Here is a 12,197-nt window from a genome sequence, read left to right on the forward strand (position 1 = left end):
AATTGGGTTAACCAAAAGCAGAGGAAAATCTGTAGTTTCATTTGATCGATTATGCTCATATTTTTACTAAGTTTTGCTTTTGGTAAAAAAGCAAAAAAGGCGACAACATGTCTAAAACTTTAAAATGAGAAAGAATGTAAATTCTAATCTCTAAAACATAGAAAGACAATAATGTAAATATTGCAAACAAAAAAACAGCAATTTGCTTTCAAACATTCAAGGATCATTATAGATATCTCCTACTATATAAGTGTACTCATTCATTCATCTATTCTTTCATTTGAAAAATATATATTGAGAGACTACTACACATAGGCATTACTCTTAAAAACTTATCCATTAAAAATTTTTTGTTTATACAAATCCTATTTCCTGGTGATTTTATATTTCTGAATTATAGATGAATTTAGATGGAATTCTGCCATCTAAGTGGCAGATGGTAGAAAATATTCCAAGACACTACAATCTCTTCAGGCAATATAGACTGTAATTTAACTATAAGCATGTAACATTTTTCTGTCACAGATTTCTTACTGTCTCACTAATTGTTAAACGTAACCTTTAGCAAAAAGGAATATAAGAAGGCAGTTCTCACGTCAAGGATTATTTAAAACTGGAATAAATTTAAGAGGGAACTTATATAACCTTGCATTCAAAATATTTAAAAATGTACATGGCTTTGTGCAAAATACCTGAAAATTGAAAATGAGTTAAGTTAACCTGAACAACTGAATCACTTAAGAAGGACAACAAGAAAAATTAATAAATTTCATTCTTAAGAATTAACCTAAGCTACTTCACATCCAGTAGGATAACTATAATAGAAAAGCTAGATATTAACACTTGTTGGCAAGGGCAGACCCCTCACATACTGCTGGTGGGAATGTAAAATGGTACAGCCACTTTGGAAAATAGTCTGGCAGTTACACAAGAAGTTAAACATAGACTTACTCTGAACCAACAATTCACTCCTAGGTATATACCCAAGAGAAACAAAAACATTTGCACAAAAACTTGTAGATGATTGTTCATAGCATTATTCATAACAGCCAAAAGGTGGAAACAATCCAAACGTCCATTTACTAATGAACCGATAAACAAAATATGGTATATACATACAATGAAATATTATTGAGCCATAAAAAATATGAAGTACTGAGCTACAACATGGATGAACCTAGAAGGCATTATGCTAAGTAAAAGAAACTAGTCACCAAGAACCTTGTATTGCATGAGTCCACTTACATGAAATGTCCAGAAGAGACAAATATATAGATACAGAAAGTAGGTCAGTGGTTGTTTAGGGCTGGGAGGATGATGAACTTGGAAGTAATAGCTAAAGGGTTCAGGGTTTCTTCTGAGGTAAGGAAAGTATTATGAAATTAATTATGGTTACGGCTGCACAACTCTGTGACTATACTAAAACCAATGAACTATATACTTTAAATGGGTGAACTGTATGGTATGTGAAATTCCGCCACCCAGGGATCACCACTGGTACCATTCTGGTGTATATCCCAGAGATTTTTCTACATACATTTAGACATGTAGAAAGCTCGCCGGTTAACTCAGTTGGTTAGAACTGGTGTTGATATGACCAAGGTCAAGGGTTCAGATCCCCATAATGGCTAGCCACCAATGATAATGATAATAGTGATGATGATGATGATGATGATGATGATGATAATAATAATAATAATAATAATAATAAAAGACGTGTAGATGTTTGTTCATATAATTTTTTATATTATTGAAATGGAATACTGTACATTCTCTTCTGTATTTTTTTTTAATTCATTACATCTTGGAGAGCTTCCCAAAATATTAGTAAATATAGATAATTTTAATCCTATTATACAGATTATAGAACAGAGAGATCCTTGTTCCATTTAACCAAACCCTTATTGCTAGGTTTCTAAAAGATCTTGGGTTGTCCATTATTACAAAGGACGTGCATTGAATATCAACTGAGTTGAGTGAAGACTGAATAAGTCAATCAACATAAAGCACTTCACAAAGTACTTAGCATGTAACAAGCTCTCTATAAACAGTAGTGATTTTTTAAAATACTGTGTCCTGTGTAAGGGTTGAACTAATTTACATTCCCAATAGCAGGGTAAAAGAGATTGATTCCCCTAAATTTTTCCCATTTCTTTCCATTTTTGCCTTTTGTATTTTTTGTATGAATAGTCTGTTCATATTTTTTGACAATTCTATTGGATTCCTCATGCTTTTCAAATTTTCATTGATTTCTGTATTGGGGATATCAATCCTTTGTTATAGGAATAACAAGTCCTTTTTTTCTTTCTTAAAAAAAAAAGAATTAATTTAAGACTTACCTCCAGTTCCTAGGACCTTCAGGAGTTCAAAATTTTCAATCCCCACCTTCTCTGCATGTCCTGTTAAATTAGCTAAAAAAGAAAGAGAGAGAAAGAAATAATTAAGGGGTCAACATCAGGAGGAGACCTTTGGGGACTTCTGAGTTACCAGCAATGTTCAATTTCTTGACTTCGGTGTTTAAACTAGGGTTCACTTTATATTTACTTGCTAAATGTACAGCTATGTTTTGTGCATTTTTCTGTATGTTACGTATTACGATAAAACTTTTTTTTGGAATTTAGTAACTACATTTCATTAGTACCAAAACTTAAGTTAATATAAATGTTAATATACTCTACTGACCAGTATAATCTGAAAATAAATAAAAATTCAAATACATAGATAATATATAGTAAAAAGAAAACTAGACAGATTTAAATATATTCATTTATTCAACAAATATTTACTGAGTGTCTACTAAATGCCATCCCCAGGTTCTAGGCTGGGTCTATTTCCATTTCTGCCACTAAGTACATGGGCATGATTTAGTTTGCTTAGTCATTTGATCATCCTGGGTCTCAGTTCCCCCGTCTCTGAAATGAAAGCATTGCTTTCTGAATTCTAAGATCGCTGCCAGCTCTAAAATTCTCGGACTATGTTTAAAAATATAAACTCTTAAAAAACATATTCTGTCCTAAATAAACAAAATTAGGATATTTTATAAGTGAACATTCTCCAAAGTACATTCTACTGAATTCTAGTCCTGTTCTGCGAGATGTTGATAGGAGTTATGTTTGGAGGAAAGGTGGAAAGCAGAGGGCTCTGGGAGAACAGATTTGGAAATGGTTGGCTTAAAAAGAGTTAAAAGGATTATTCTACTGCCAAACTGCACAGATACTGTATTATGAAAATATACATGTGGATCTTCAAGACTGAGATATTACATTTGTCAATTTTTTTTATTGACACATACTGATTATACATATTTATGGGGTACAGACTTATATTTCAATACATGTATAAACTATCTGATGATCAAATCAGGATAACTGGCATACTCGTCATCCCAAAACTTTATCACTTCTTTCTGATGAGAACATTTGAGATCCTCTTTTCTAGCCAAATTGAGAACATACAATAAATTATTGTTAATTATAGATGCCTAGCACCTACTGTAGACCACTAGAACTTATTTGTCCTATTTAGCTGTGATTTTATCAAATTCATTTGACCACAAAATTTTTTATGATAATACCTATCAATGTTATGTGAACTAGCACTCTGTAGAAATAAAGAAAGGCTTGATCCAAGTCCTAGTTTTACTACTTAAATGTGGCATGGCCTTGACCAAATTGCTCAACTTTTCTGTGTCTCAGTTCCCAATAATGTAAAATGGAGGTAACCAAAATACCTATACTCAAAGCATACTGATGTCTTTAATTTACTTTGAAATGCATAAAAAATAGATTGGTGAATAAATATAGGTATGAATAGATATGTCATAAAGCAAATACAAGAAAATGTTAACTGCAGAATCTAGACAATGAGTATAAAGGGATTCAACATACAATTCTTTCAAATTCTCTGAATATTTGAAAAGGTCCATAATAAAGTGAAAGAAAATAAAATAATACCTACCTCACAGAGCTGTGATGAGGATTAAATGAGTTAAATTTATACAGTGCTTACTGTATGCCAGTAAGCATTATTATAAGTGTTTGTAAATAAACTAATGCTTTGGGATTACAACTTTTAAAACATTAGACCCAACTAAGACCTTCCAGAATTAAAAGTTTTTTGGGGTAATTTCAGTGTCTTTCCAAAGTTTAACTAAATTAACATAACATAAAATTTATCACCTTAACCATTTTAAAATGCACAGGCTAGTAGTGTTAACTACATGCACACTGTTGTACAGGAGATCTCTAGAACTTTTTCATCTTGCAAAACAAACTCTATATCCATGGAACAACAATTCCCCCTCTCTCCCTGAGAACTAGCCCCTGGAACCACCATTCTACTTTCTGTTTTTAAGAGTCTGACTATTAATGCATAATTTTATAGTGGTAACAAATCAATGTACATTGCCCAGCCTAGAGTTCACACTGACATCAATATAGATGTAAAATAAATACCAAAAACATAGGTAATATCTTCAACACACAATTGCATGTCTTTCTATAGTATGTTAAGCAGATTATATTAAAAGCCAAGCTCACAATAGACAATCGCTTTTGAAATAATGGTTTGGCTATCTTCTAATTGAATGTTAAATTCTGTTATTATGAAAAAAAGCTTAAGACATTATTAAAGAGTTATATATATGTTAAAAAATAATTATTCCTGATTCTTTTAGGACTCATCTTTTATTTACTGAGATATGTAAAAGCCCAGCTTTCCAAAAGCACTGTCCATACACTATATTTTTCCCATATGTGTATTTGCTGCTAGACTAGGAAGATAATGAACTATCTTTTAATACAAAGAATTATTTTCATGGGAAATTTTAAAAGGTTATAAATTAACTACTTTGTTCTACAAAGTATACCATCCAGGAAACCTTGGTCATTCACAAAGATCTTTCAGATGATCTGTGAAGGGCTGTTTTTGTTCATAATCTACTCCCTCTATTATTTTCTTTCTGACATAAATTAATATTTTGCTTGCTTGGGGAGCTCAAGCTTCCCCAACTTCCTATCCCTAGAAAAAAAAGAATTGACAGGGCTCAAAGTGAAGGGCACTGATGCCTTCTGTACTCAGAAGTGAAGGTTTCCAGGTGATGAATAGTCAGCTCTGGTATCTTCAAGGTATGTTGTCTTTGAATTCTCCTCTAGCTGGCTTAGCAGCTGAGAGTTTAACTTACTCTTTGGATTGCTTTTCCATCAAGATTGTTCCCAGGTGGCTGGTGAGATAAGGCTGAACTTGGGAGACCTCTCCCATACCTGAAGTCCCAGGTCCTAGGAAAACTCAAGAATGCTGGGCTTAAAAAGAGCTTACCCCTGGGCTTATGAAATAAACAACACTCTTTTCCACCTCAAGTTTCTCCTAGAGTTTACCTTTCCTGGCCTTTTCTTGCTTAAGAATGGTGAGACTCCAGAAAACAAGCTTAAGGGTATCTGCATAGAGCAAAGGGACCGATAAGTCCTAAGCAGGTCCATGTGACCCAGCCCGGCTCACCAACGTCAAGGTTTCAGATTGGGATACAGGACCAAAGATCGAGTTTGTCACAATGTACTCCTTTATGTTATCGTCACTGTCTTAATCTCATTTGGAGACCAAGCAGTTATAACTGCAACAGGGTAGGATACAGAGATCTTAATCCTAACGATGGTCCTCAAAGCTATTATTTGGGATTGTCAGAAAACATTCCTTTGGTTCATGTCTTTCCATCCTGAAGATAAGAAAAATATGAAAAATATTAACTTTTTAATGTAATAAAATTAATTACAATTTCACTGGTGTTATATAACAAAACAATACCATTCCACATCTAAGCCTGATTTTATTTTATTTTTTATTCTGCTTTTGAAGTGCTAGAAATAAAAGCTAACAGTTCACGGGTCAATTTTTTGCTCAAAGGGAAAATTAACTGAAGACATATGAGCACCAAAAACCTACAAGTTAACATATTTTTAAGTTTTACTGAGGAATAATTTACATACAATAAAATTCACCCATTTAAATGAACAGTTTGATGAATTCTGATGTGTAGAGTCATGAAACCAACACAATCAAGATATAAAACAGTTCTATCACCCTGAAAAGTTTCTGGATATCTTTTCAAAGCCAATCACTTCCCTAACCACTGGCCCAGGCAACCAATAATCTAATTCCACTCATTAGAGTTTTAACTTTTTTAGAATTTCATAAAAATTGAATCATATAATACATAGTTTCTTTGCATGTAACTTCATTCACTTAGCCTAATGTTTTTGAGTTTAACACAGGTTTTTGTGTATGTGTTACTACTTCATTCCTCTTTACTGCTGAGTAGTATTCCATAGTATAGATATACCACAATTTGCTTTTCTATTCACCAGTTGATGGAATGTGATTGATGGATTTATGTTGTTTGCAGTTTGGGGCTATTATGAAGTCTTTGTGCGGACATATGTTTTCATTTCTCACCTTCCCCCTCCCTCCAACTCTGTACTCCCCACCAAAGCCTGTCTGCTTCTTTTTACTCTCAAATGCCTTCAGAGAGTTATTTTTTGTATTAAGTCCAGGTTTTATGGTTGTTTTCTGAAAAGGAATCCTCCAATAGTGAGTCTTATTCAGACATTGCAAGAAGCAAGTTTTCCTAGTCAACATTATAATAGTAGTTTCTACTTTAAGTTCAACCACTGCCCTCACAAGGTAACCAAAGTAAAATAAAATGTAATAAGGTGCTATGATATAGGCCTGTCTCAGAGATCTTGATTCTTTTTTTTACATTATATCTATTAGGCAAAATAAGTGAGCACACATATGGAAGCAAATCAATAGGAAGCTCTATCATATTTTACATGAGAGTAATTGTTAATTATACAGATAATCTGTTAATTATAAAGATTTTTTTCACTGTGTTAATGATAAAACACATAAAAGCAAATGGTAAATGTCGTATTATCTAGAATCCTAAGCAATGAAAAACACATATTCAAGCATGTGAGTCTAGATGTCTAAATAGTTCTCATTTCTATGCTATTATTTTGTCATTATGATTAAAGCCTTTGAGCATGAAAGACTAAAAATAAACTACATTTCTCTTAATTAAATTGTTAACCTAAGAGCTCAAACTTCCAAGCAACAATACTAACATTTATTAGAACAAGACTTAAAATATTTACACATTTTATTTCACCTCTAGCGTGAAATCTTCTGCATTTTTAAGTCACTCACATGCCTTAGTAAAGTCTAAAATAAATTGATCAGATGATGTGGAACTACATGCCTGCCTGGGACCAGACTTTATGAGAAACAGGCCTGAACTATTAAGAGATAGATAGAATTGTCCATTGTCTTTCTTCATACACCACAGTAGGAGAAAAAGAACTTTCCTCCTCTTCCTATGCCAGGCATGCCTCTGCCCAACCCCTTTTCTAGTTCTCCCCAAAGGTAAGAGAAGTTACTAATCTAATTATTCAAAACTCTGAACAGGCACAATTAGTAGGTGAAGTCATTGTGTTGAAAGATCAACCTCTACACAAGGTCTTTTTGCTTTTTGCCTCAAATTTCTGGCATTGCCTGACTCTCTAGGGCAGACTAGCCATTCTCTTGCACTTCTCCCTTCAACATATATAGTAGTCAGCCAAGCAGATTCGAGGTTTCTCTTGGAACCTGGTGAATGTCTGAATGTCTGTGTCCCTCCCAAAATTCACATGTTGAAACTGTAATTTCCAATGTAATAGTATTTAGAGATGGAGTCTTTGAGAGGTCATGAGATTATGAGGGTGGAGCCCTCAAGAGGGGATGAGTGCCCTCATGAGAATAGACAGGAGAAAGCATGCTTCCCCTCTCTCTGCTTTCCGCCATGTGAGAATAGAAAAAGCAAACCAGGAAGCAGGCCATCACCAGACACTGGAGCTGCCAGCACCTTGACCTTAGACTTCCCAGCTTCCAGAACTGTGAGAAATAAATGTTTATCGTTTAAGCCACCCAGTTTACAGTATTTTTGTTATAGAAACATGAAGCTAAGACACCTGGTGTTCACTCACTGGTTTGTTCTCCCTTCTAACCTAAGCCACACACTTAAATATGCTGGTCCTATGATTATGATTAGATGGAGTTGGGAGGGAAGTAGGAGGCCCCACCTAGGCCTTAAGCCTAAACTATCTGCACCAATGCAACTTTTATTGAAGAGTAAAAGCTACACTGGTGTGTTGGAAGTTTGCACAGCTCTCACTAAAGTGGTACTCTGATTCCCACTACTACTGTTCCTTACAGACAGATCCCCCCATGACTCCTAAGGGAAAAGAATAGATTGGCAGAGCAGGGTTTGGGCATTTCTGAGTTTCTGGCTATAAGAGCATAATGGCACCAAAACCTCACCTTCAACCTCTAAATCCTAACTAAAAGGATTAACTCCTTCCCAGAGAAACAATGCCTTGCGAAAACTCTTCACAACTACACAAAATAATAACATCAACAAACTTTAAAAACAGAGTAGAGCTAGTCAGTCGGTACACAGCAGTAAGACCATATCAGTTGTTTATATCTGGCATCTATTCTGATGCCCACATCATACATCAGTTATTAAATATTAGTAAACCTGGACTAAAATAACATTTTAAATTTTTTCAAGGTCTAGTGTAGACCTGGCTCTATTTTTAATCAGTTTAGACATCTTCCTCTCATCAAAAGCACTTCGAATATTTTTAAATTAATGTATTACTAAGTTTAATCATTTAGAAAAGAAAAGTATAAACTATTTTAACGCTTCACAAAGCAATTCTAATCAATTTTATTTTCTTAAAATATTAGAAACTATCCACTGAAAATCCTTCACTTGTTGATTAGTGTTATTATCCTATAATGCATACTCCTTGGTTAGAAACTCACTTCTGAGACTGAACTTAATCTCTCTATGAGAAACTAATTGATTTTTTTAAAAAAGTTGTCAAAACTTGAATTTCAACATTTAAATAACTCATTTAAAAAACAGTTTGAATTAACAGCTCTTAAACAAAAAATCTTATGTTACATGATAAAAAATAATTGGCACTTTGCACTTAAATAGGATTCCTTCAGCTCCTTCTATAATTAATAAATAAATACTAATATGGTTATGTGCAGTGTGGGAAAATATGATTGATGTAACTTTTTCTAATTTCTTATTGTGGTAAAAATACATATAACATAAAATTCAACATCTTAACCATTTTTAAGTGTACAGTTCAGTGTCATTAAATGCATTCAAAATGTTGTGCAATCTTCACCACTATCCATCTCAATAACTCTTTCCATCTTGTAAAATTGCAACTCTATATCCATTAAACAATAATTCCCACTTCCCCTCCAGCGCCTAGCAACCAATATCCTCACTTTCTATCTCTATGACTTTGACTACTCTAGGCATCTCATATAAGTGGAATCATTTGTCCTCTTGTGCCTGGCTTATTTCACTTAGCATTATGGCCTCAATTTTCATCCATGTTCCTACATATGTCAGAATTTACTTCATTTTTAAGGCTGAGTAATACTCCATCATACATGTATACCACATTTTGCTTATCCATTCATCCGTCAATAGATACTCGGGTTGCTTTCATATTTTAGATTTGTGAATAACATTGCTATAAACATGGGTATACAAATATCTCATCAGGACCCTGCTTTTAATACTTATGGACATATACCCAGAAGTGGAATAGTTTGATCAAATGGTAATTCTATGGGCCGAGCCCATGGTGCACTTGGTAGAGTGCTGCGCTGGGAGCGCGGCAACGCTCCCGCCGCGGGTTCGGATCCTATATAGGACTGACCGGTGCACTCACTGGCTGAGTGCCGGTCACGAAAAAACGACAAAAAAAAAAAAAAAAAAAAAAAGGTAATTCTATTTTTAGTTTTTTGAGAAATCTCCATATTTTATATTCCCCCTACCATCACACAAGGGTTCCAATTTCTCCACATCCTGGCCAACACTTTCTATTTTCCGTTTTTTTGATAGCAGACATCCTAATGGGTGTGACGTGGTGATTGATCTAATTTTAAAAATAGTAAATTGTCTTTTCTGTCAGATTAATAACTTTGTTATTGTTGTCAAGTAACCAAGGTGTTGACTTTACCACTTGCAGTAGCCTGTCCCCAACTTTTTGATCAGGTGTTCATCAACTTTAAAAAACTCCATAACTCTGCCTTGACCTGAGGAAAACCATAATAATTGATTGTGTTACTTTGTATGTACCCTGTGCTTCATTGCTAGTACAGAAAACCCATACATGGCTGGAGGGAGGAACAATGGTGCCTCAGTCACTCTGGAGGCAGTTTAAATGCTGTGAAATTAAACCTAAGTGTATTTGTTTGAGATAATTGTATTGTAATATTATTTGTTGAATGTAGTAATTAGGTCACTTATGAATATATTGCTGTAATTTCTAACATCCAAAAAAAAACTTCCTCAATTTTAGAAAAAAACTTTGTTGCTGCCTTTTCATTATAAGATAATCCAGGTTCACTATTTTAAAAAATAGACAATATAGATAGGCCTGAAGTAGACTCTGAAAATCTCCCACAAGCCCACCACTCAAAGGTAACTATTATTAATCTTTGGCATATTCTTACAGGATTTCAGCCACAAATCTATGATTGATAAATGGTTTCTTAACCCAACTTTTCAGACAATTATAATTTGTAATGCATATTATCTATGGTCATTCTTTTTAAAGTTGTGAGATGTTCAACTTGGAACTTCCCACTCTTACGGAGAAAAACAATCAGTAAAAACACATTTTTCACTCTGTTGCCATAATTTCTGCTAAGTTGCACAAATGTAATTGCACGGAGGATGTGCTGAAATCATTTCATTAGATCCAATGATTCACTTTTATTAAAGCTAAGAAAAGGCTTAATTTAAAAACACTTTACAATTAAGGTAGAAATATACGGAATAATAACGCTTTTGAAACCATTTCAAATACATTTCTCAGTATACAACTAAGGTGCTCATACACCAGATTTTGTTCAATGAATTAATCATTTACTAAACTTGCAATAAGATGTGAGAAATGTAATTTAATAAACAGGTTCATGGAGTCTGTGCATAAGAAGGAGAATATCATTATCAAGGGAAGCTGGTTTAAAAAGCTCATTGAGAATACAGGTCTTCATTCACTCATTTAACATTCATGAGTGCCTACTAAAGGCTAGACTCTGGGCTTGCTATTAGGTCTTCAGCTAAGAAGTACAGGATTTGTACTGGCAAAAATGAGAGAATGGCTAGGGAATTCTGGGCTAGAAGAATAGCTGAAGCAAAGGTATAAGTGGGAATAACTATGTTCCTAGTACAGAATAATAAAAGGAATGCTCTAATAAGCTCTAATGAATTTATGTGGGAAAAACAGTAGAAATATAACATAAAATAGATACATGGAGCTAGCTGATTCAAAACCTAGAATGTCAGACTAATTAGTTTGAATTGAATCCATAAGCAATGGCTCTTGACATGATAAAAGTAATGTTTTAGGAAAATTACTCTGGTAGTAGTATGAGATACGGATAGAAGCAAGGAAAAACTATTGCTAAAATGATGAGGTTATTGCACTAAACAGGATGTGTGTAAATGAGGGTCTGATCTGAGTAGAAACTAAAATGAGGAGAAAAGAATGAACCCAAGAATCACTGTAATGTTCAGTTCAAGAAACATCCATCAAGAAACAAAGTCTTAGGTGCTGAGACTACAAAAAGCAAACAGATCAGGTGCCACTTTCAAAGATAAATTAAACTTCGGTCCCATTTGTTCCCTATTGGCTCCTGCTGTGGTCTGAAAGTTTGTGTCCCTTCAAAACTTGTACAGTGAAATCTAATCCCCAATTTATTAGTATTGAGAAGTTGGGCCTTAGGGAGGTAATTAGGTCATGAGGGCAGAGTCCTCATGAATAGGATTAGTGCCCTTATAACAGAGTCCTGAAGGAGTCTATTGGCTCCTTACACCATGAGGTCACAGCTAGAAGGCACTATCTACAAAGCAGAGAGCCTGCACCAGACACTGCATCTGCCAGTGCCTTATCTTAGACTTCCCAGCCTCCAGAACTGTGAGAAATAAATTTCTGTTGCTTATAAATTATCCAGTCTAAGGTATTTTGTCATAGTAGCCTGAACAGACTAAGACAGCCCATCTGTAAAGTACAAGAAATGCAGGTCTGGTGAATAGTAGTGTTACAGAATATGGAAGTCAAAAG

General features: G+C 34.2%; 1 protein-coding gene across 2 annotated transcripts in view; it reads right to left on the reverse strand.

Moving 5' to 3' along the window:
• RPS6KA5 (ribosomal protein S6 kinase A5) overlaps nt 1-12,197 on the reverse strand; it is a 185,271-nt gene that overhangs the window by 122,372 nt on the left and 50,702 nt on the right. For both annotated transcript variants that reach the window (XM_063089104.1, XM_063089105.1), the window contains exon 2: nt 2,340-2,411. In XM_063089104.1, the coding sequence (XP_062945174.1) occupies nt 2,340-2,411 (72 nt within the window). The remainder of the gene's footprint in view (nt 1-2,339; nt 2,412-12,197) is intronic.

This window comes from Cynocephalus volans, chromosome 3, assembly GCF_027409185.1.
Source record: "Cynocephalus volans isolate mCynVol1 chromosome 3, mCynVol1.pri, whole genome shotgun sequence".
NCBI classification, from domain to species: Eukaryota; Metazoa; Chordata; class Mammalia; order Dermoptera; family Cynocephalidae; genus Cynocephalus; species Cynocephalus volans.